Genomic DNA, 24,727 nt, shown 5'->3' with positions numbered 1-24,727 from the left:
ATTGAACCTATGTGGTTGCACACTAACGAGTGTTCCGATCTTTGCTAAAGGACTAATTACTTTATTATTTGTTAATTAAATTAAAGAATTTAATTAGTCAAATAAATTTAGTTAATTAGTCCAAATGAAATATTAATTATACTTTTTGCTAGCACAGAAGATATAATTAATATTGTGAACAAGTTGAATTTTTTTATTTGGAATAGAAAATTAAATTATCTCTTGGTCAAAATATATATGTGATATATATAGTTACTATTTATTTATTTATATGGGATGTATATAATATATTAATGATGAAGACTTACTTGTAAAAACCAATTTAGGATTGGATTGCCAAAGAACGTTGTGAGCTCGCTTCAATCTCATTAAGAATGGGATTGATATTCCTTTTTAATATAATGCATTAAATGATACTTCAATTCCAATTGGAATTGGATTTGAAATCGGCAGTCATGATGCCAATTAGATGGAATTACGAATTTCCATATAAAATATTCCATGAAGTTTATTTTTGAAATAAACTTTTACTCTAAGTAAATCATTACCTCAACCAAATAGGAAAAGGGTTTGTAGGTGATGCTATATAAAGGGTGATGGAGAAAATTTGCTGGATCACTCATTCTTGAGAAGAAAATCCACTTTGTGAAAGTGAGAGTGCAATACAAAGCCAAGAGAGAAAATACAATTGCAAGAAAAGTGTTTCTTGTTCTTCTAACATTGAGTTGAGATTTTTCTGAAAAATTTCAACACAATATTTTGTTCAATTTGTTCGCGGGTTTCATTGATCAAAGAGTTGATAGCAAGGATCAGTCTCGGTGTGGATACGCATAGAGTCTTCGCACTATCGAAGAAATTTTGAAACAAGACTCTCTTCACCAGGTACGTCTTAGATCTGATCTATTGACTTGTAAATAAATTTTAAACATAAAAAGATCTGCCTAGGATTGTTATTGTCTTCCACTGCGTGTTACGAACACCTATAAGCAATCCTTCATCATCAGTATACTAAAGAAACCATTAGTCCCATTCCCATACTAAAAAAACCAGCAAGAGCAGTAACGTTCCAATCTCTAACATGTTGGTTGAGCACGATTAACAGTCCTAAAATGAATACCCAAACTAGCTTAACATTCTATATTACAAACAAATTTAGTGAGCAAGATCATCTGAATGATGACAATACTACAAAATCCTCAGCGAAAATCAGAAATATTGAGCTCGACGCTATAGCTCACCATTTAAGTGAAACAGGAAGAATGTTAATGGACGTAAAAACTCAATAGCCTGTACAGTAATCCAAACCTCAATCAATTGTACAACTTCAGCCAACTAGATTAGAGCATACTCAAAACAACTCAGAACTAACACTTCAGTGAAATTATTGTTCAGCAACTTGCCTAGATCAAGCAACATATATCGAAATGCAACAAGAACCTTAAACTAAAAATCTATCACACACTACTCTAAGCTCAAGTATATTTGACACTTCTCCATTTCATTCTTGTGGATAAAAAGTCTCATTCATCTCAGGTACGAAGATGAAGAAGATTGTTTCTTTAAACCCTAGCCTTTCTGCAAAAAATCTCTCAAAAATCTCAGACCCCCCCACCAAGAAAAGAAACCTTACCTTATATAGACCCTTAGATTTCTTGAACCTTCTCCCTAAAACTAAATTCGAAATTCCTTTTCAATCCCTTTTTGTGAACGATTTTGGGGACAAATGGAGGGCAAGGATTGATTTTCATCTATCCACGACCCCTATTCATCCAGCAAATCGATCGAGAGGCTAAAAACGCACAAAAATCTGGAAGGAATCTTCTTATTGTCAGAGGCCGTTACACCATGTGGCAAGAGGAGAGAAGTGGTGGAGCACGTGATGTGAGTTTCAGTTCATTCGCCTGAATTTTGGCGAGTTTGGGAATGATTTTGGGTGAAGAAGACAATGAATAGTACCGACGCCGTTTGAGTCTCTAGGTTTATGGTTGGGAAAGGTTATAGTTAGGATTTTATATGGTAGTGGAGAGGAATAGGGACCGTTGGATCTAATTGGATCAAGGGTTGAGATTTGAAAAGGGATTGGGGCGGGTTTTGGCTGGGGCGAGGGCAGGTAAGGGCTGGCCCAATGTGGAATTATGAGAGGGGTCTTGGGCTAAAGGCTGTCCGAAATTTGGGCCAAGTAGGGTGGGCTCAAAAATTGGGCTCCCTTTCTTTCTCTTCTTCTTGATCTTTAGCCTTACTAAATTTAATTAAAAATTCTCAAATAAAGTCTAATTTGTAGAATTACATTAATTGTTTATTTTTAATATAAGAATAACTAATTAACTTAAAGCTAATGAAAGGAAATTACTTAAAGATAAAATGTAATAATAACCAATATTTTGAATTTTTATTTAATAATGCAACGAATTAACAACTTAAATCTAAAATGCAAGTATCAACCTAAAAAAATGCAATGTATAAAATTTGACATTTTTAAGGTATTTCCAATGATTTATTTTAAATTTTAAATATGCCCTAAAATGTAACTAAATACAAACAATTACCAAATAATTACTATAAATTCATAAACACTCAAAAGAAAAGTCCATTTGTGACTTTTGTAGGAATATTATTATTCGGGTAAAAATCACGTGCTCACAGCTGCCCCTCTTTGCTCAGGAACACGAAGGGTTTTCGGACAAAGATAAAGTGAGCAAATATGAGCGATTTTTGCCCGTTTTGGATACTCCATGGGAAGCATTTTGAAAAGTTTGACCGAACCTTGCTTCTGAGGCTGCCTACATATACTTGGCTATAAGGAAATCAGGTCAGTGTAGTTCTGGATGTTTTGGGAGAATGAGTTGGAGAATCGAGTGAGATACCGTTCCGTCGAGGTTTCGGTCCGCGGTCCTGTTATTACCTCAAAAATGAAAAAGACTAACTAGGTCTGTCAACTATGAGTTACAAGATTCTTATCTATAAATCTTCTGAAGCTTGATCTTGAGTCTTGAATGGTTCTTCATGTAGACTTTAGATTTGAACCTTGGCGCTTGTTAGCTGCATGTGCTAGCTCATTCTTCTTCAGCTTTTCGGATCAAGACCGGACATGTAGTGCTTGTGACCTCAGCCATGTCTTGAGTAGCTCACATCTTTCATCTACTTCTGCATTTGGATTCACCCCTTGTTTTTCTCTTCTTCTTTTTTTTTTTAATTTTTTTTATATGATGGATTGTGACTAACTTCTGTTGATCATTTCAGACTGTTGACTCGCATTCTTGTCACGAACATCTGCTACTTCTAACTTAAATTGAATTCAGGAATGACTTCCCTTGTTCTCCAGATGGGCGCTTGATTGCCAAAACTCGAACTGTATTCCCTTGTTCTCCAGGTGGGCGCCTGATGCAAAACTTGAATTGTATTCCCTTGTTCTCCAGGTGGGCTCCTGATTGCCAAAACTTAAACTGTATTCCCTTGTTCTCCAGGTGGGCGCCTGATTACCAAAACTTGAACTGTATTCCCTTGTTCTCCAAGTGGGTGCCTGATTGCCAAAACTTGAACTGTATTCCCTTGTTCTCCAGGCGGGCGTCTGATTACCAAAATTTGAACTGTATTCCCTTGTTCTCCAGGTGGGCGCCTGATTGCTAAAACTTGAATTGTATTCCCTCGTTCTCCAAGTGGGAGCCTGATTACCAAAACTTGAATTGTATTCCCTTGTTCTCCAGGTGGGCGCCTGATTACCAAAACCTGAATTGTATTCCCTTATTCTCCAAGATGGCGCCTGATTGCCAAAACTTGAATTGTATTCTCTTGCTCTCCAAGCGGGTGCTTGATTGCAAAAACTTGAACTGTATTCCCTTGTTCTCCAGGTGGGCACCTGATTGCTAAAACTTGAACTGTATTCCCTTGTTCTTCAGGTGGACGCCTGATTGCCAAAACTTGAACTGTATTCCTTTGTTCTCCAGGCAGGCGCCTGATTGCAAAACTTGAATTTTATTCTCTTATCCAGGTGGATGCCTGATTGCTAAAACTTGAACTATATTCCCTTGTTCTCTAGGTGGGTGCTTGATTGCTGACAACCTGAATTGTATTCCCTTGTTCTCCAGGTGGGCGCCTGATTACAACAAAACAGACAAACAAAGAAACTTTTTCTGTCCCAGTTTGGTATCTAGGCACATCTGTGAATGTTAATCGAATCATGTTACCCAAAATCTCTAAGAATTTAAACTAAATCCCATTATCCAGGAGGGTCCTGTTCAAATTGAATCTTATCTTAAGAGTGAACTTTAAGGCCAACTTATATTTCCCCGAGGTAGAGCTTATGCTAGATCTTGTTACCCATGAATGTCTTGAAATTTAACCAAGCCCCATTGTCCAGGAGGGTCCTGAGAACTTTAAATTAAATCTCATTATCCAGGTGGTTCCTGAAGATTTACGGTCGAACCTGTCCGGTACATGCTTTCCTCACGGGGGGTTCCTCCGGAACAAATGAAATTTCCTGCCCCTGTTTCAATCAAAGAAAACTTTATCAGTTTGAAAAACGTGGTGGTTAGTCTACGGCATTCTTGCTGAAGGTGGCCTTTCCACTGTCGTGCTTCGTTCTAACTAACTGCTTTGAACTGGCCAAGAATTGTTTGACTTTCTAGCTAAATCTCACCCATGGGACCTTGAATGACCCGTGTGACCTGCACTCACCGGCTGTTTTACATTTCTGTCCTTCCCCTGTATTTCCCACAAAATTCACAAACCACTCGATCCCTTGAACTTTCACTAACACTTTATTTTCCATTTTTGCATCGCGCTATTTCTGGTATGTTTTGGCCACACATTGCTTTGTGCAATTTGAAAGTTGGTAATAAGCTTTGAAATCCTTTCTTTCTTGCTTAAACAAGGCTGATATGGGAAAAGCCTTAGATAAATAAACCCAAAAGAAATGAAATTCAATGACTTCGAGAGTTAGAAATAAAGAAAAAGACTTGAAACAGGATGACTGTTTGAGGGAGAAAAGGAAGGAGACGTATCTGAGTGAGGCAGCTGGCGCCACTGATCATGACATGCATTTCGGATTATTCAGCCCAGCCCGTTTAGCAAATCACCTTTCAGTTGTCACACTTTATGCCTCGGGATCTCCATAACTCAATCTCTTCGCCAAGTCATTGACCTTATTTGGCTTGCGGTGCCCTGAAGGGTTTTCACCAACAAACCTCTCTCATTTGTTCATCTCTCAACTCATTGTCGCCTTACGGTGCCCGTGAAGGTTTTTACCAATAAGACTCTCTCATTTTGATTTCTCTATTCTTTCCGTCGCCCTAGGGTGCCCGTAAAGGTTTTCACCAATAGGACTCTCTCATTTATTCATTTTCCCTTGTGCACCACGGAGTGTTGCCCCTGATGCGAATCATACCTCTATATCGCTCGACTTGGAACTCTCAAATATTGGTCGGAAGGTCTTTCTTTAGACCGTAATGTGGGCTTTTGGATGGGGTCAGAAAGAAAGGATAAAGGCTCAAAACAACTTGAGTGGGTTCACAATTACAACTTTTGGAATCAGATCTTTTACATAACCACAACTTCTACCCCAGTTTCTTTGCCTGGGGGCTTTTGAATTTTTATTTTGATGGGACCGAACCGTGAGGCTGCCTACGTATCCTTAAAAGGAATCAGGTCGAACGTAGTTCATGTCATATGAATTGCTTTGTTTTTGTTACTTTTCTCTTTTCTTTTTCTTTCTCTCTTTTTTTCTTTTCTTTTTCTTTCTCTCTTTTTTTCTTTTCTTTTCTTTTTTTTGTTCTTTTCCATTTTTTCTTTATCTTTTTCTCTTCTTTTTCCTCTTTTCTTGTTTATTTACCTTTTGGTGTCCGTATTTATGAACTTTGCTACTGATTCCAAAAGAGGGGTATGAAAGAAAATAAATAACGCTCAAAGGGTTAATTATAAATCCATATCTACACATTTGCCTTCTATATTTGTTAAATACAAAGCACCATTGGACAACACTCTCGTTACGATGAACGACCCCTGCCAATTTGGGGCGAACTTGCCTTTTGCTTCAGCTTGATATGAAAGGATGCGTTTCAATACTTGCTGACCCACTTCAAATTTTTGGGGACGCACTTTTTTGTTGTATGCTCTTGCCATTCTCTTTTGATACAACTGGCCATGACACACTGTTGCCAGTCTTTTCTCGTCAATCAGACTTAATTGCTCCAAACGGGTTTTGACCCACTCATCATCATCAATTTCGGCTTCAGTAACAATCCGAAGAGATGGAATTTCAACTTCTGCGGGTAACACTGCTTCAGTACCATATACCAACAAATAAGGAGTCGCACCTACTAAAGTGCGAACAGTAGTGCGATAACCTAGCAAAGCAAAAGGCAACTTCTCATGCCATTAACTGGAACCTTGTACCATTTTATGAAGTATCTTTTTTATGTTCTTGTTGGCCACCTCGACAGCTCCATTTGCCTTGGGGCGATACGGAGTGGACTTCCGATGCATAATCTTGAATTGTTGGCATACTTCTTTCATCAAATGTCTGTTAAGATTAGCACCATTATCTATAATGATTACCTTTGGGATTCCAAACTAACAAATGATATTTGAATGAACAAAATCGACCACTGCCTTCTTGGTCACAGATTTGAAAGTCTTAGCTTCAACCCACTCAGTGAAATAATCGATTGCCACCAGAATGAACCTATGCCCATTTGATGCCGCTGGCTCAATTGGTCCAATGATATCCATGCCCCAAGCAACAAAGGGCCAAAACGGACATTGTATACAACTCAGATGGCGGAGAATGGATCAAGTCTCCGTGTACCTAGCATTGATGACACTTGCGCACAAAGCTGATGCAATCTCATTCCATGGTGAGCCAGTAATACCCTGCTCGAAAAATTTTCTTTGCCAGAACATACCCACTCATATGTGGCCCGCAAACTCCGGAATGTACTTTGGTCATGATAGTCGTGGCTTGCTTAGCATCTATGCACCTCAACAGCCCAAGATTTGGAGTTCTTTTGTACAAATTCCCTTGCTCAAGAAAAATAGACTAGCCAAATGTCGAATTGTTCTCTTTTGATCACATGTGGCTTGTATCGGATATACCCCTATCCTGATGTACTCCCTGATATCATGGAACCCCGGTTCACCATCAAGTTCTTCCTCAACCACATTATAGTAGGCTTGCTGATCACGAACTTGAATATGTAGAGGGTCGACATAAGCTTTGTTCGCATGGTGCAACATTGACGCCAAGGTAGCCAAAGCATCGGCAACCTCATTATGGATCCTTGGAATGTACCTGAATTCTATTGATCGAAACCATTGACAAAGATCATGCAAACATTGTCGATACAGTATGAGCTTTAAATCCCGAGTCTCCCATTCTCCTTGAATCTGGTATACAAAAGATCCGAGTCTCCCAAGACCAAGACTTCATGAACTCTCATATCTACAGCCAACCTCAATTCCAAAATGCATGCCTCGTACTCAGCCATATTGTTGGTACAATAGAAACGAAGCTGGGCCATAACAGGGTAGTGATATCCTGTTTCAGAAATAAGCACGACCCCTATTCCGACACCTTTCATGTTAGCGACTCCATCAAAGAAAAGTTTCCAACCTGGTTTTTCAACCTGATCCACCTCGTCAATATGCATTACCTCTTCATCCGGAAAATATGTTCTTAACGGTTCATACTCTTCATCCACTGAATTCTTGGCCAAATGACCGGCCAATGCTTGGGCTTTCATCGCGGTCCGAGTCACATAGATAATGTCAAACTCTATGAGCAAAATCTTCCACTTTGCAAGTCTTCCTGTGGTCATAGTCTTCTAAAAAATATGCTTTAGATGGTCCAGACGAGAAATGAGGTAAGTAGTGTAGGACGACAGATAATGCTTCAACTTTTGTGCCACCTAAGTCAGGGCGCAACATGTCCTTTCAAGGGGAGTATACTTAATCTCATATGATGTGAACTTTTTGCTGAGATAATAGATGGCTTGCTCTTTTCTGCCGGTGATGTCATGTTGACCTAGTATGCAACCGAACAAATTGTCTAGGACTGTCAAATAAAGAATTAAAGGCCTCCTGGGTACCGGCGAGACCAACACAGGTGGGTTTGACAAGTACCCTTTGATCTTATCAAATGCCTCCTGGCACTCATCAGTCCATTTGACTGTAGCATCCTTCTTCAGCAACTTAAAGATGGGCTCACAAGTTGTCGTCAGTTGAGCAATAAACCTTCTGATGTAGTTCAATTGCCCGAGCAAGCTCATCACCTCAGTCTTGTTCCTTGGAGGTGGCAATTCTTGGATAGCTTTGATCTTTGACGAATCCAACTCAATGCCTCGACGACTAACTATGAATCCCAACAGTTTTCCAGATGGAACACCAAATGCACACTTGGCAAGGTTGAGCTTAAGATTATACCTACGGAGCCTTTGGAAAAACTTCCTCAAATCTTTGACATGGTCGGCCTATTGCTTTGACTTTATGATCACATCATCCACATAAACCTCAATCTCCTTGTGTATCATGTCATTGAACATAGTAGTCATTTCCCTCATATAAGTTGCCCCAGTGTTTTTCAAACCAAATGGCATTACCCGATAACAATAAGTTCCCCACGGTGTGATGAATATTGTCTTTTCTGCATCCTCCCCATCCATCAAACTCTGGTGGTATCCCGCATAGCAATCCACAAAAGGACCGATCTCATGTTTGGCACAGTTGTCAATCAAAATGTGGATATTTGGCAATGGAAAATTATCCTTTGGACTTGCTTTGTTGATATCACGATAATCAACGCACACCCTGGTCTTGTCGTCCTTCTTTGGCACATGCACAACATTAGCTAACCAAGTGGGGTATCGCGTGACTTGAATGACCTTTGCATTCAAATGCTTTGTGATTTCCTCTTTGATCTTCATACTCATATCAGTTTTTAACTTTCTTAACTTTTGCTTGATGGGAGGGAATGCCGAGTCAGTGGGCAATTTGTGAACCACCAAGTCAGTACTTAGACCCGGCATGTCGTCATATGACCATGCAAAAATGTCTTTATATTCAAACAGTTCTTTGAATATTTCCTCCCTGATTTGTGGTTCCAAGTGTACACTTATATTGGTTTTCCTGATATTATCTGGATCTCCTAAATTGATTGCTTCAGTTTCATTCAAATTAGGCTTGGGTTTCTCTTCAAAGTGACTTAGCTCTTTACTAATTTCCTCAAGTGCTTCCTCTTCATCATATTCTATCATCATCACACTCTATTTCTTGGATTATTATTTTAGAATTAGATTGGCTTTTAAGACTTGACTGAAGATTCCTCATGCATGTCATGTTATTGAAACCAGCATAAAAAGAATTGTACAAAGAAAGAAGAGAAAATGACACTATTATGAGTAATGGAAAAGGAAAATTGCATTTCATTAAAATAAAGGATAGAAAGGTTTGTACATCAAAATAGACAGAAAATAAAAATTTGAATTACAATCCTAGAATAATCTAGATAAATTGAAAGGAAAATAAAGCAAACTACCAAAACTCCTTTCGGGTAAGGAGAGGAGTGGCATCCCAATTGTTAATCTTCACTTTTGGCCCAACAAACTACACATCCATTTTGCTGGAACCTTCCCCAGTTTCTACCATGTTCACCTCATCAAATAGACTCTGGAACCTTTTAACAAATTCCTCATCAAAATCAACCACAGGCTTTGGCATTGTTGTCACTGGACGCTTCACGGCCCTTGCCTTGATGAAAGACCTGGAGAGACGTGGGAGTGGCTTAGGGAGTGACCATGCCTTCTTTTTCAGCTTTCGAGCCTTCTTCACATCATCCCTTGTAGGCTTGAACCCCAGACCAAATGTGCCCAGATTTTCATGCAAGGATACTGGCTGCACGATACCTTGCAGAGATGTACCCAGACCCTTGCCCGGCATAAAACCATTTTTCAACATCTCGATTGCTACCATGATGATTGCAGACGCTAACTTTGGACCCGAGATGTATTCCCCTTCCAGAACCTTTTCAACTGACATCGTCTCAGACACTTGATAGACCCACGGCCCCTTATCCTCTTTAGCCTCAATAAACGGGATGGAGGTATCATTGAAAGCACATAAATTCTCATAGCCATGCACGGCAATTTCTTGTCTATCCCATTTGAACTTCACCTTCTGGTGTAAAGAAGACGGGAACCGCCTTGGCAACATGTATCCAAGGCCTACCCAATAGCAAATTGTAAGAAACAGCCACATCCAGTACCTAGAACTCCATAGTGAATTCAACTGGCCCTATTGTCAACTCGAGCATGAAGTTGCCGATAGAGTCTTTTCTCCCTCCGTCAAAACCTCGAACGCATATGTTGTTCTTGCGAATCCTCTCATCATCAACTTTTAACTTTTTCAGAGTAGAGAGAGGGCAGATGTTTGCACTGGAACCATTGTCCACTAACACCCTTGTGACCATAGACTCTTCGCATTTCATTGTGAGATAGAGGGCTCGATTGTGTTCCGTACCCTCCAGAGGCAAATCATCATCAGAGAATGTGATCCGGTTAGACTCAAATATCTTATTGGCAATCTTCTCCAGATAGTTCACTGTGATTTTGTTGGGGACATGAGCTTCGTTCAGAATCTTCATCAGGGCCCGACGATGCTCATCTGAATGAATCAACAATGATAATAGGGAAATCTAAGCAGGAGTCTTTCTCAGTTGTTCTATGATGGAGTAATCTTGTACCTTCATTTTTCTCAAAAACTCATCCGCTTCTTCTTCAGTGACCGGTTTTTTCACTAGAATTGGATTGTCTCTGAGTGTTTTAGCTTTCCTTAACTCTTCCAGGGCAAAGCATCTCCTCGAACGAGTTAATCCCTGGGCCTTGTTAACTTCCTCTTTCTCTTCCTTCCCCTTATAGGTCACTATCACTCACTCATAGTTCTATAGGACAGTCTTAGTGTCAACTACCGGCAGCTGGGTCACAGGTTTGATAATGATAGGGTCCGTGCGAGCACCTTCCACAATTATGACTGGTTTACTTGCGACCCCCGGTACGATCACCTTTGGCTTTCATGCTTTGTTGCAACATCACTTGGGGACCTCTTAACTACCATAACTGGCTTATCATTTGGCATGCTCAACTTGTCCACCGATCCTTCAGCTATCAAAGATGTTGCTTTTGTGACAACCGGGTCTTTGACCAACTTACTTTCACTAAACTTGATCATCATGACAAATTGTGAGGGCTTCTTGGGCTTCCCATCTTTGTGCACTATCTCAATCATGTGTGTTTCAGCATGGGCCGACAATGGGTTCTGATTGATGTTGGGTGCTTCTGGGCTCTGGACGATAATCTAGTTCGTATCAATGAGTTCTTGGATGGCGTTCTTCAAGTGCCAACACTTTTCTGTGTCGTGCCCCAGAGTATCATAACAGCACGCATATCTAAGAGAATAATCTAGGCTCTTTGGAAGGGGTTTGGCAGTTTTGACTCAATTGGCCTCAGGACATCCAGCTGTCTCAACCTTTGAAATAGGCTGGTATAAGATTCCCCAAGTGGGGTGAAAGTTTTCTTCCGCTGCAACCTTTCATTCCTGAATTCTGGCTTGGCTCGAAAATTTGGACCAGTAGGGTTTTGGTATGTTTGTGGTGGTGGGTAAGGGTTTCGTAGAGCTGGTGCACACCATTGTGGGTGAGGAGGGGGTTGAGCATATGACTGTGCATGATGGACATGATATTGGGGTGGCCTGACTGAGTATTGAGGCTCTAGTGGTGGGAAGTAGTGTTGGGGTGGACTATATGGAGTTGGGGTATAGGCTTGAAACTGGGGTCGAGGTTGGGTGTAGTGGGTAGGAGAATCCCCTGGTCCGTGCCATGATCCTGAAACGACCATAGCGACATCCTCTTTCTTCTTTTTCCCAAGCACGCCTCCGGTGCCATTCTGGATTGCCTGCATAGTTGCTTTAATGGCAGAGTAGCTCATGATCTTGCTTGACTTGAGCCCTTCCTCTACCATCCCTCCCATTTTTACTACTTCATTGAAAGACTTACCTATGGCTGAGATTAGATGACCAAAGTAAGTAGGCTCCAAGGCCTGAAGAAAGTATTCCACCATTTTGTTTTCCTCCATTGGAGGGTTAACCCTTGCTGCCTGTTCTCTCCAGCGAAAATTGTGTTCCTTGAAACTTTCACTAGGCTTCTTCTCAATCTTAGTCAAAGACAAACGATCTGGAACAATCTTGATATTGTATTGAAAATGACGAGCGAATGCTTGGGACAAATCATCCTAGGTATACCATCTGCTGTGATCCTGGCGAGTGTACCACTCCAATGCCGCACAACTTAGACTCTAGCTAAAGTATGCCATTAACAACTCATCATTTCTACCAGCTCCTCTCATTTTACTGCAGAATCCCCTTAGGTGGGCCACGGGGTCTCCGTGCCCGTCATACAAATCAAATTTGGGCATTTTGAACTCACCAGGTAGCTGTACATCAGGGAAAAAACATAGATCTTTGTAGGCTACACTTACTTGACCTCCCAACCCTTGCATGTTTCTGAGCGATTGTTCCAAGCTTCTCACCTTCTTAAACATCTCCTCCTATTCTGGGTTTTAGGTGGTTTCTCAGTCTCAACAGGGAGGTCGAAACTAGGAGTGTATGAGTAATGGTCTGGGGCCTTGAAAGTAGGCTATGGGGGATAGTACTGATTATTTTAGCTCTGGAATAATGACTCACTGGAAGATCGATGGAGTGTAGCTGGTAGAGGTGCTACAAAAACAGGGGTAACTGGTGGAGGGGGGTATGGGGTTATTTTGGCTGGTGGAGCTTGTATGGTTTGGGAAGTGGTGCCATGATAGTGGTGGTAAGGGGTGAAGTTTGGTGCATGATGTGGGGATAAATCTGTAGTGGGAGGTTCTTGGGACTGAACTAGCGGTGGGATGAAATCAGGGTTGGCGGGGTATGATAGTTGGGGATGCCCTTTAATCCATGCCTGGACATCTCTGCCATCTGGTGTTTCAACTTATGTAACTCCTCTTTCAAACCAACCTCAGACTCTTCCATCTCTCTCGGTGGATCAATAATACTTGCGTCCAATTCTTGTCCAGCCATGATCAACTTATTTTTAGACCTGGTGTTGTACGGATGGGTTGCCACAATGCCAAACAAACTAACCACCTTCCTATACTCAATGACAACAACGAACTTGTTAGTTTTAAAGATTTAACAGATAGGCAACCGCACATTTGGGATGCAATGCACCTAGATAGTTAAAGTTTCTATCATATATTTGAACGGCTGCATGCTTCATCCGGGCTTTTAACTAACTCTTTGCATTTTGTGCTTTCTCTTCTCTCTCTTTTCTCTTTTCACTCCAAACCCTTTTAAATCACTATTGCCCTTTTTCCACGTGTTTTTGCTGCCTCCTTTTTATGTTGCACTAGTTTTTTCTCTCTTGTTTTGCCATTATTTCTTTCCACTCGATTTTCTTTCTCTCTTCTTTTTCCTTCTTTTTTTTTCTTTTTCATTTTATGGTTATGATCGAATCCTATGGGGATTGCCTACGTATCATGGCACTGCATGAATCAGATCATTACGTAGTTTAGGAGATAAATGCAAAATAAAAGAAGATACATTTTTTGGGTTTTCAAATTTTCATAAAATAAAACAAAAACATCCTGATTATGACGACTTCTCCTACAGAATTAAACATAAAAACTAGCAGACTCGAAAGGTGGACTAACAGACTCCAAAAGAAAAAATGAAATACAGACTCGAAAGTGGACTAACGAACTCCAAAAGAAACTGAAAATACAGACTCGAACAATAAAATCAGAAATACATGAGTGCCTCAACTGCTGCTCCAGGGTCCCGCGGGACATCAATCGGTCTCGCCGCGGGCCTATGCGCCATATCTTCTTAGAGGCGAAATAGGTCATCCATGATCTGCCAGACAAAAATCATAACTGAAGCGAAGAACATGGACCTGGTCATGTCCTCGCATTCGTTGCACTTTATCACAATGTAGTCCGCAATCCTCCTAACCCTCTCCCTGATAATACCCTTCTCTTGTAGCAACTATCTGATATGCTGAGATCTGGCCCCCAAAACTTGTTCGGTTGTCTGATTTTGCTCTTGAAGCTGCTGCAGGTCTTTCTCTAGCTGCGGCATCAGGGCATAGCAATGTTCTCTTTCTGCTTTGAAATCTCTTGCCTACTTGGTCATTTCGTTCTCAAGGACATTGACCCTTTTCTTCAGACCCATGATTCCTTTGTCGTACTTTTTCTTCAGCTGTCGAACAAAATTCGCCCGCCCATCTGCATTCTTAGCTAACTTTGCTCGAGCCTGTGCTAGTTCAGCTTCAGTCTTTCCCAAGTCAAATCCGTAGTCACCTACCTTCTGCCTAAGGTTGTCTATAAGTTTCTTATCTTTCTCACTCCTGGCGGGGTTCTCAGTGGCTATCTTTATCTCTTAGATTTGGGCTCGGAGGGCATCATTTTCTTTGGCTAGCCTTTTCTTTTCACCCTCATCCGCAGCGGCTTGCAAACCATTCTCAAATTGAAGATCTTTGACTTGCTTTTCCAGCTTGCTTATGGTGGCCCTATACTCATTTTCTTTGGCCAACCAGTCCCATTATTCTTGTGAAGCTTCGACAAATTCTTGAAGATGGGGTTTTTTGGCTGGTCTTCCAAACTCAACACTTCTTTTATACCAAGCAAGTTAACCAGACGAGACTTCACCCTTGGATAGATCAAGCACTCGGGTGTTTGTTGTCATGTACTGGCATTCACTCCAGATCTGGCGAACCGCCACTTCATGAAATTGGCCATCAAAATGGATCTTGACTGCATGAGTGCTAAGGTCTTCATCCTTTGGAATTATTTGGCATCTTCCCAGCTGTCTCAAAACCCGGTACGGGGCATAAGGATGGATACTTCTGAGACCCATCAGGAGGAAGTGGGGACTGGTGGCAGGCATGTATATAATTTCATCAACAGGAAGCCAACCCAACGTCCACTCTATTTTATCAGCATATATGGAACGGAGGTAGGATATCCAATCTGCGACCCCTTCCGGCATCTTGAACCTGTTGACCCTTGTATAAAACTCCTCTATGCAATTTTTCCTTGTCGACCCATAGTTCATGTACTGAGGGCGATGACATAAATGCTCAATCATCTATATTTGTAGCAACAGATTGCACCCTTCAAAATAATCTACTCCATCTTTGTAGGCTGTGAGGGCTCGAAATATTTCAGACACTATCATAGGTGCGAGGGTGCTTTTAGCGTTAGTAATCAAAGTGTTGACAACTCCGGCTACCCGCAAATCAATATTCTCGTCCTTCTTGGGAAACACTAGAAGACCCAGAATTGCTACCATAAAGGCGAAACATCTATGCTCTTCCCATTTTGATCGATTCCCTTTACTGCAGATTCTGCTTTCCAGATTTTCAAACCGTCCTACATGTCCGTACCGCTGGTATATGAAGCTTAGAGTGGAAAACCCCGCTGCCAAATCTGCATACTGGACCCCCATGCTTATTTTCAACAAATCCAGAAACTTGTGAGGGGTAACGACCCTTGAAGCGACCAAGTACTTGTGTCTTTGACCCTCGATACTCCCGGCATATCCCGCTATCTCCTACAAAGTGGATGTAAGTTCAAAGTCCGAAAAATGCAGAACATTGTGAGCTGGATCCCAGAATCTTACTAGTGCTTTGATTATATCTCCCATGGTCCTGGTCTTTAGTAAACCGGTGAGCCCCCCAAGTAATGGTTGACTGTATCTCGTCCTTGCCCACCTAAATATTCTTACCATATGTGTAGTTCCAACGGAATCTTGGTCATGACCTTCATTGGCAAATTTTAACTCGTGCTCATTCTGCACATTTAGATTAGGGTGATTGGTTTACACTCAAAGTGAATCTCATTTGAAAAACTGACAAAAAGGGTTATTTTTTGCAAAAATCAAGAAATCATGGCTACTTTTGCAAATACGGCCCTTAAGCTCTTTGAAATGGAAGTTTTTAGGGTTGTGTTCGCTAGGTGGCCAAATATTTGACAAAAACATAGTCAGCGGCTATTTTTGCAAAAACAGCCTTCCGGTGTCCCATTGGGACATTCAGCTATTTAGACAAGAACGGCGTCACCCACTTTATTTATGACAAAATGACGGCGCTTCATATCACGCCTCCTTTTACACCCCGAGAGGTATATAAAGGAGTTTTTTCACTTTAAGTGACATTATTCGAAATGGGATTATTTTATTTAATTTCTCAGAGTCGCCACTTGGAATATTTATTGGTGTCCCAAGTCACTGGTTTATTTTAAATCCCAAATCGAGGAAATTTCGACTTTCCTTTTGAAGTATGGGAACCAGAAATTCTGAATAAGGAATTTTGTTAACCCGAGGGAAGGTGTTAAGCACCCCCGGATTCCGTGTTCTAGCACGGTCGCTTAAACTATCACAATTGGCCTATTATCTGATTTTAATACATGTTTTAGCCTATGGTACATTTTTAACTTATTAGCCGCTTTTAATTAATTTTAGGAAGATTCAACGTTATTTAAAATACGCCTTGAACCACGCCACATGAAATGCACCCGCGGTCCACGATACATTCTACTTAACGTTGTTGAGAGCTGGAGTTGGGTCACATGAAATGCACACACGAGTTTAAGGAAATTAATTTAAATAGCGCGCCCAAAGCAACTACGCACTTTCAAGTTAATGACAAGATTTGCGAGGGCCATGAAAAATTCAACTAATGGCGCACCTCGATTTCTAAAGAGTTAAAATTAACTAAATGTGGGCCATGGGTCATTTAATGAAAATGGCACACCTCAAATTATTAAAGGAAAAGCATTTCAACTAAATGAACTACAGCTATTCATGTTTAAAACTAATTAGGTACCACAACTACGTCACGAGAACCGTATCCGTAATTGCGATGATCATATTGCATGCCTAAAGCAAAATACAAATGCTCATTAATATTAACAGCCTAGGCATACTCCGAACAATCGAAACAGTAGGATAATTACAACACAAATAAAAGAAAATTGAGTGACAATAAAATGCTGACTTCTTTAATTTACCCCATTTTTCCACAATCCAACAAACACACTTTAAGGCAGAAACAAACAAATGGCTTATAACTGGACATTCATCAAATGCTATCACGTTATAAATGAACCAAGCACCAATAAGTACATCAGGGGAGTTAATTAAACTAAGGAATACAGTAATACCAAATTAGGAAAGGAAAGAGAAATGGACCCCAATTCACTATAAATACAGCAAATGAATAAGTAAATAAGTAACAGAGAGGGGGGAAATGTACCTGTTCCAGCGAATATCTCCTTGATAGAAGTAGAAATAGTCAGCCACTACTTTACATTTGACTCCCAAAATTCCGATGAGAACCAGCGGATCTCACGCAGTGATTTCGGGTTCTTCAGCAAATGCATTTGACTACACAGCTCCAAATGCAGTACACAACTCCAGTCATTTCCTTTTTCCGGCAGAAATTAATCAAATAAAGTATGAAATTAAAAACAAATGAAGCTCCATAGCAATAGAACAGCAACGAGAAACTGTGTAATGACAACGCAAATCAACGGACAACGAGCGGCAATTCCACGGCTCCAAAACAGCTTTTTATATATGAAAATTTCTGGACAGCAGTAGTAAGACTTTAAAATAGTCAAATAAAGGCCGAAAATAACTTCAAATGGGTGTTCAGCTACTAATTGCAGGAGAAACAACCGCAAACAGCTCCGACTTCTATTTGTAAGGAAGATCAACAACAATAGCAACTAGAGCACAAATCCATAGCTCTGAACCAGATAACCTAGCAGATTCGACAACTTCAACAGTAATGAGACTTCAACAAGTCCGAAACATCGACGGGCAGAAACTCGAACCCCGATGACACAATATACTTTGGACTCGACCTTTTCGAATTCCTTTTTAAATTCAGCTGAAGGAAACAACCATTTACCGATTTTTTGTGACTGTTTGGGGTTAATTTTAATGGCTGCTTTGACTGGTTTTGAGGTGGAGACAAAGAAACAAGGGGGATTAGGGTGTGTAAGGGTTGAAGAAGATAAAGACGTGACTGGGGGGTCTCTCTGGTTGTTGATTTGTGAAGAAGAAGACGAACGGGAGGGTCTCTTTTTCAAAAAGCTGCGTTGATTCTCTCATCTCCCCTTTTTAGTGTATTAGGCGTTACCTAATATAGGTCTAGGTTTAATGTGTTTTTTTGTGTATTTTGACAATTAGTCCCTAGGTCTTTTTATGTTAAGTCCTTAGGGCCTTTTTATTTATTTTCTGTTCCAAAGAAGAGTCTAGAAAGGTTCCTAGGATTAACTTAATGGGTATTGGATATTAAGCTTAAGGAATGGGCTAGAAACTTGGGCATTTATGACTAGCTATGTTTAAAATTAGCTTAATTAACTAAAAGTCTATCCATATAGCAATATTATCAAAAATATTAATTAAGCCTTCTTAAGTAAAAATAATTATTAAAATAAAGACTAATCGTTAAAACAAAATCTATTTTTTGGTATTTTTAGAGATTAAAAAAGACTACAAAACATTAATGAAACTATTTTTTTGTAATTTTCATTTTCTTGTAATAAAATAAAGTGAGAGAGTTAAAATAACGCTATTAGGCCTAAATTAAATATTTACATACTAAAATATAAAAAATCTTGGGGAGGGTCAAAAATCACATGTCTATAGTTGCCCCTCTTTGACTGGAAACGCGAAGAGTTTTCAGACAAAGAACGACTAGACAGGTTTTTTGACCTGACCCTTATTTGGAGAGACTAAAGCTAAGAGAAAAGGGGAATGTGACCGAGCCCTGGTATCTGAATTGCCTACATATCCTTGGCTATAAAGGAATCAGGCCACGTGTAGTTCAGAAGTGAGTGAGATGATGGAGTGTGCCGAGGTTGAGAGCCAGTCGAGGTGCCGTTTCGCTGAGGTTCCGGTCTGCGGTCCCGTTATTACATCAAAATAAAAAATGAAAAAGACCAACTAAGCCTATCAGTTACGAGTTACAAGATTCATATCTATGAGTCTTCTGAAGCTTGATTTTGAGTATTGGTTGGTTCTTCATGCGGACCCTAATCTGAATTTTGATGCTTGTCAGCCGTAGGTATTGGTTCAATCTTCTTCAACTTTTCAAACCAAGACGGGACATGCAGAGCTTGTGACCTCAGCCTTGTCTTGAGCAGCTCACATCTTTCATTAACTTCTGCATTTGGATTCACTTCTTGTCTTTCTTTTTGTTGTTGTTGTTGTTGTTGTTGTTGTTGTTGTTTTTATTCTGGATTGTGACTAACTTCTGTTGATCATCTTGGAATGCTGACTCACATTCTTGATACGAGCTTCTTTTGTTGCTGACCTGAATTGCATTCTAAATTGAATTCCCCTTTTTTCCAGGTGGGCGCCTGATTGCTGAACTTGAACCGTCTTCTCTTGTTACTTGACACTGTTTTCCCTTGCACCTTGAACCATTTTCCCTTGAAACTTGAACTGTCTTCCTTCGAAACTGCTTTCCCTTAAAACTTGAGTTGTCTTCCCTTGTTCTCCAGGTGGGCGCCTGATTACAATAAAACAGACAAAACAAAAGAAATTTTTTCTGCCCTAGTTTGGACTAGGAAGATTTGTGAGTTGTTACAAAATTGTAAACCACGTGTACTATTGATGCAATGATGAGAGTAAACTAAAGAATAGACTATGAAAACTATAAACTAAGCTTGACTAAAGTAAAGACTAACCCTATTCTCCAGGCGGGGCCCCCTGATTTCAGGAAAACTAAACATTGATAATCTTAAGAAAACTAAAAATTGACCCTTTTTTTTCAAATCCAGATTTCCTTTTTTTCAAATTATCCTAGGAGAAAATTCGTCAGACTAGGTTTTCTATCTTAGGAGAAAGATTCATCAAACTAAGACGTTTATCCTAGGAGAAAATTCATCAGACTAGGTCTTTTTTTATCTCTTTTTTTCTTTATTTTTTTGGTATCTTAGGAGAAAGATTCATCAGACTAAGATTTCTTTCCTAGGAGAAAGTTCATCAGACTAGGTTCTCTATCTTAGGAGAAAGATTCATCAAACTAAGATTTTGATCCTAAGAGAAAATTCATCAGACTAGGTTTTCTATCTTAGGAGAAAGATTCATCAGACTAAGATTTAGATTGGGAGGAAAATCCATCAGACTAGGACTTTTTATCCTAGGAGGAAAAATGTGAAGATCAATGGCAAGAATTTATGCACAATAGTAAGTCAAATAAAGGCAAACATTTGAGAAACTTCCTTTTGTCGGCTCTTCTCGATTTTCCTTTTTCTTCTCTTTTTTTTTTGTTGTTTTTGTTTTTTTTCCATTTTTTTTCTTTTTGAATCACTTTCCTTGCACCGCTTTGTTCCCGTTTCATACAAAGAAAAATTTGTCAGTTTTGAAAATGGTGGTCGGTTTGTGGCCTTGAATCTTGGGCGGCTTGGCTTCTGCTCAATCAACTTCAGTCGGTCTCAAAAGACTTTTGTTCTACACCAACTTTGATTGTTTCACACCAGTACCATTTATATTTGCAGCTCCAACAGCCTTATCCCAATTGGAGATCTTTGTTTAGGTGACCTTTTCCGATATCTTGAATGACTTCCTGCTTTTGAGCAATTTGTCTGTCAGAGAGACTCACCATTTATCTTTGCTTGCACTAAGTAGGCTGACAAGAGTCTTCTGGGGAAGACTTTGCATGAAACCTCAAGTCATGTTGAAAGTAACAACTGAGTGTGCTGGCCAAATTTACTTTGTGCAACTGAAAAGCTGGTAGCAGATTTTGAAGTCTTTTCTTGCTTGTTTTGACAAGGACCGACTCAGAGTAAATGATACAATGATGCAAAGAAATAAGTATCAACAAGAAATGCCCATGTCGGAAGGACAGAAGGAGGAGTTCTTTTTTTTTCAATAACTAGCCTTAATGATCATGACATGCATTTTAGACTCAACGGCCTGATCTATCAAACTAATCCAATATTCCTTTTTAACATTCTTATGACCTTTAAAGTCGGCCTTGTTTATGTCAATTCTTTGCATCAGCTTCACGACTCGCTTTTGAGTAGTGGTGCCCCGAGGGATTTTCACTAACAAGTCTCTCTCATTTATTTATCTCTTCTTACCATTGTCTTACAATGCCCGTAAAGGTTTTCACTAGTAAGACTCTCTCATTCATTTTTTCGTTTTCTTTTTTTTTCACTTTTCTTGTGTGAGCATCTTGATAGTGTTCTATGTCGCGTGACAACCGTTGCTCATTGCATGCTCCTCTTGGCATTTTTGAAGGCATATCAGGAGGTCTTTATTTGAAAGTTTTTGGATAGTTGGACAGAAGGGTCGGCATGAAGGCTTAAAGTAGACTCAAAATGTGGTATATAAAGGAGTTTTTTCACTTTAAGTGACATTATTCAAAATGAGATTATTTTATTTAATTTCTCAGAGTTGCCACTTGGAATATTTATTAGTGTCCCAAGTCACCAGTTTATTTTAAATCCCAAATCGAGGAAATTTCGACTTTCCTTTTGAAGTATGTGAACCAGAAATTTTGAATAAGGAATTCTGTTAACCCGAGGGAAGGTATTAGGCACCCCTAGATTTCGTATTCTAGCGCGGTCGCTTAAACTATCACAATTGGCCTATTATCTGATTTTAATACATGTTTTAGCCTATGGTACATTTTTAACTTATTAGCCGCTTTTAATTAATTTTAGGAAGATTCAACGTTATTTAAAACACGCCTTGAACCACGCCACATGGAATGCACCTGCGGTCCATGACACATTCTATTTAACGTTGTTGAGAACTGGAGTTGGGTCACATGAAATGCACACCCGAGTTTAAGGAAATTAATTTAAATAGCGCGCCCAAAGCAACTACGCACTTTCAAGTTAATGACAAGATTTGCGAGGGCCATGGAAAATTCAATTAATGGCGCACCTCGATTTCTAAAGAGTTAAAATTAACTAAATGAGGGCCATGAGTTATTTAATGAAATGGCACACCTCAAATTATTAAAGAAAAAGCATTTCAACTAAATGAACTACAGAACAATCGAAACAGTAGGATAATTACAACACAAATAAAAGGAAATTGAGTGACAATAAAATGCTGACTTCTTTAATTTACCCCATTTTTCCATAATCCAACAAACACACTTTATGGCTGAAACAAACAAATGGCTTATAACTGGACATTCATCAAATTCTATCACATAATAAACGAACCAAGCACCAATAAGTACATCAGGTAAATTAATTAAACTAAGGAATACAATAGTACCAAATTAGGAAAGGAAAGAGAAATGGACCCCAATTCATCATAAATACAGAAAATGAATAAGTAAATAAGTAACAGAGAGGGGGAAATGTACCTGTTCCAGCGAATATCTCCTTGATAGCAGTAGAAATAGTCAGCCACTACTCTATATTTGACTCCAAAAATTTCGATGAGAACCAGCAAATCTCACGCAGTGATTTCGGGTTCTTCAGCAAATACATTTGACTACACAGCTCCAAATGCAGTACACAACTCCAGTCATTTCCTTTTTCCGGCAGAAATTAATCAAATAAAGTATGGAATTAAAAACAAATGAAGCTCCATAGCAATAGAACAACAACGAGAAACTGTGTAATGACAACGCAAATCAACGGACAACGAGCGGCAATTCCACGGCTCCAAAACAACTTTTTATATATGAAAATTTCTGGACAGCAGTAGTAAGACTTTAAAATAGCCAAATAAAGGCCGAAAATAACTTCAAATGGGTGTTCAGCTACTAATTGAAGGAGAAACAACCACAAACAACTCCGAGTTCTATTTATAAGGAAGATCAACAGCAATAGCAACTAGAGCACAAATCCACAGCTCTGAACCAGATAACCCAGCAGATTCGACAACTTCAACAGTAATGAGACTTCAACACGTCCGAAACATCTACGGGTAGAAACTCGAACCCCGACGACACAATAGACTTTGGACTCGACCTTTTCGAATTCCTTTTTAAATTCAGCTGAAGGAAACAACCATTTACCGATTTTTGGTGACTGTTTGGGGTTAATTTTAATGGCTGATTTGACTGATTTTGGGGTGGAGACGAAAAACAAGGGGGATTAGGGTATGTAAGGGTTGAAGAAGATGAAGACATGACCCGGGGGCTCTAGTTGTTGATTTGTGAAGAAGAAGAAGACGAACGGGAGGGTCTCTTTTTCAAAAAGTTGCGCTGATTCTCTCATCTGCCCTTTTTAGTGTATTAGGCATTACCTAATATAGGCCTAGGTCTATGTTATTTCTTGTATTTTTGCTAATTAGTCCCTAGGTCTTTTTGTGTTAAGTCCTTGGGGTCTTTTTATTTATTTTTTTGTTCCAAAGAAGAGTCTAGAAGGGTCCCTAGGTTTGGCTTAATGGGTATTGGGTATTGGGACAAGAATTGAGCTCTAAACTTGGGCCTTTATGACTAGCTATGTTTAAAATTAGCCTAATTTAACTAAAAGTCTATCCATATAGCAATATTATCAAAAATATTAATTAGTCCTACTTAAGTAAAAATAATTATTAAAATAAAGACTGACCGTTAAAACAAAACTATTTTTTGGTATTTTTAGAGATTAAAATACTATTTTTTGTAGGGCTTTTGAAAGCCGATACACAAACTTTGAATTTTCTCATTTGAACACTGTGAGCACGTGATTTTTGTTTTCGCGACATTCACCCCAAAAGAAACAAAAATAATAGCAATTGGTCTTGCTGTATAATTTTTGGATTTTTACATGGCATGTTGTTAATTATTTATGATTTTTGCCCATTTTTTATTAAAACAAAATACAAAAAATGTGTGTCATGTGTAGTTTGAACCGTAACCCGGTTATTAAATGGAAAATCATAAATATGCATTTTTTGTCCTGATTGTTGCCTTGTTTGATTTTACCTACTTTTAATATTTTAATATGCGTGTAATAATTACATTAAGTGTTAATGGTGTTTAATTTTTATTTAATTAGGTTTTGTGTTTAAGAAAAATTAGAAATAAAAGGAAAGGGAGCAATTTGTTTTAAATAAATTTGGGCTGGTTCCCCATTTCAAAATGTGAGGCCCAAACGAGCAGCCCAAGCCACCAGTCCAAACAGCCAATCTCCAGGCCACAAAACGACGTAGTTTGACACCAAAACTACGTCGTTTCAATGCCAATCCATCTCGACCATCAAACCAAACTGATCCAACGGTCCAGATCTCTCACCCATAACCCCATTACCCAACCCGTTACCCGAACCAACCCTGACCCTTACTAAGCCAAACGACACTGTTTCATTTAAGCCTTCAGATCCAAGTTGTTGATCTCGATTGATCCAACGGCTGAGATCAAGCCATCCACCCCATATATAAGCTTTCCACTCATACCCCACCCCCTTTCCGAATACCCCTCCTTCGTCCTCATCCTTTCCAACAAACCCAAAACCCCGGAACCCTAGCCGCCCCTTTTCCCCTCACCATTAATCCCGGCGGCATGGACGCCGGTGACCCCCACTTTAACACCATAGATGCACCTCACCACCCTGAACCCAAATCCATCAACCATTTAGCTCGAATCCCCTCCCACCTTCTCGAATCTTCATTTGAAGATTCGAGTCGGACCTCGACTTACCCCGATCTACCCCAGTTTCACACCAGACAGTCCCCGGAC

At 39.6% G+C, this 24,727-nt stretch overlaps 1 protein-coding gene across 2 annotated transcripts; it reads right to left on the bottom strand.

The window, feature by feature from the left end:
* Positions 1-273: 273 nt before the first annotated feature.
* On the bottom strand, positions 274-23,287 carry LOC107826856 (uncharacterized). Of its 2 annotated transcripts, XR_001657370.2 has the most exons (3): positions 17,333-23,287; positions 15,700-15,870; positions 13,608-15,630 (listed from the first exon to the last, which is right to left on the bottom strand). XR_001657370.2 is itself a non-coding variant. In XM_075240964.1 (2 exons), exon 2 carries the CDS (start codon positions 10,243-10,245, stop codon positions 9,595-9,597), a length of 651 nt encoding a protein of 216 aa, XP_075097065.1. In that variant the 5' UTR covers positions 10,246-15,870; positions 17,333-23,287; the 3' UTR covers positions 274-9,594. The 2 variants fall into 2 exon arrangements, 1 of the variants encoding a protein (XP_075097065.1); XM_075240964.1 differs by having other exon boundaries at positions 274-15,870.
* Between the last annotated feature and the right edge of the window lie 1,440 nt (positions 23,288-24,727).

The sequence above is a fragment of the Nicotiana tabacum genome, chromosome 20 (genome assembly GCF_000715075.1).
Source record: "Nicotiana tabacum cultivar K326 chromosome 20, ASM71507v2, whole genome shotgun sequence".
Classification (NCBI taxonomy): Eukaryota; Viridiplantae; Streptophyta; class Magnoliopsida; order Solanales; family Solanaceae; genus Nicotiana; species Nicotiana tabacum.
Note: the sequence above shows the minus strand (reverse complement) of the source record. Positions and strands in the feature narration are given on the sequence as shown.

What these genes read in the sequence shown, in the direction of transcription:
- LOC107826856 (XM_075240964.1), bottom strand. Translation starts at nt 10,245, where the DNA reads ATGTGGCTGTTTCTTACAATTTGCTATTGGGTAGGCCTTGGATACATG.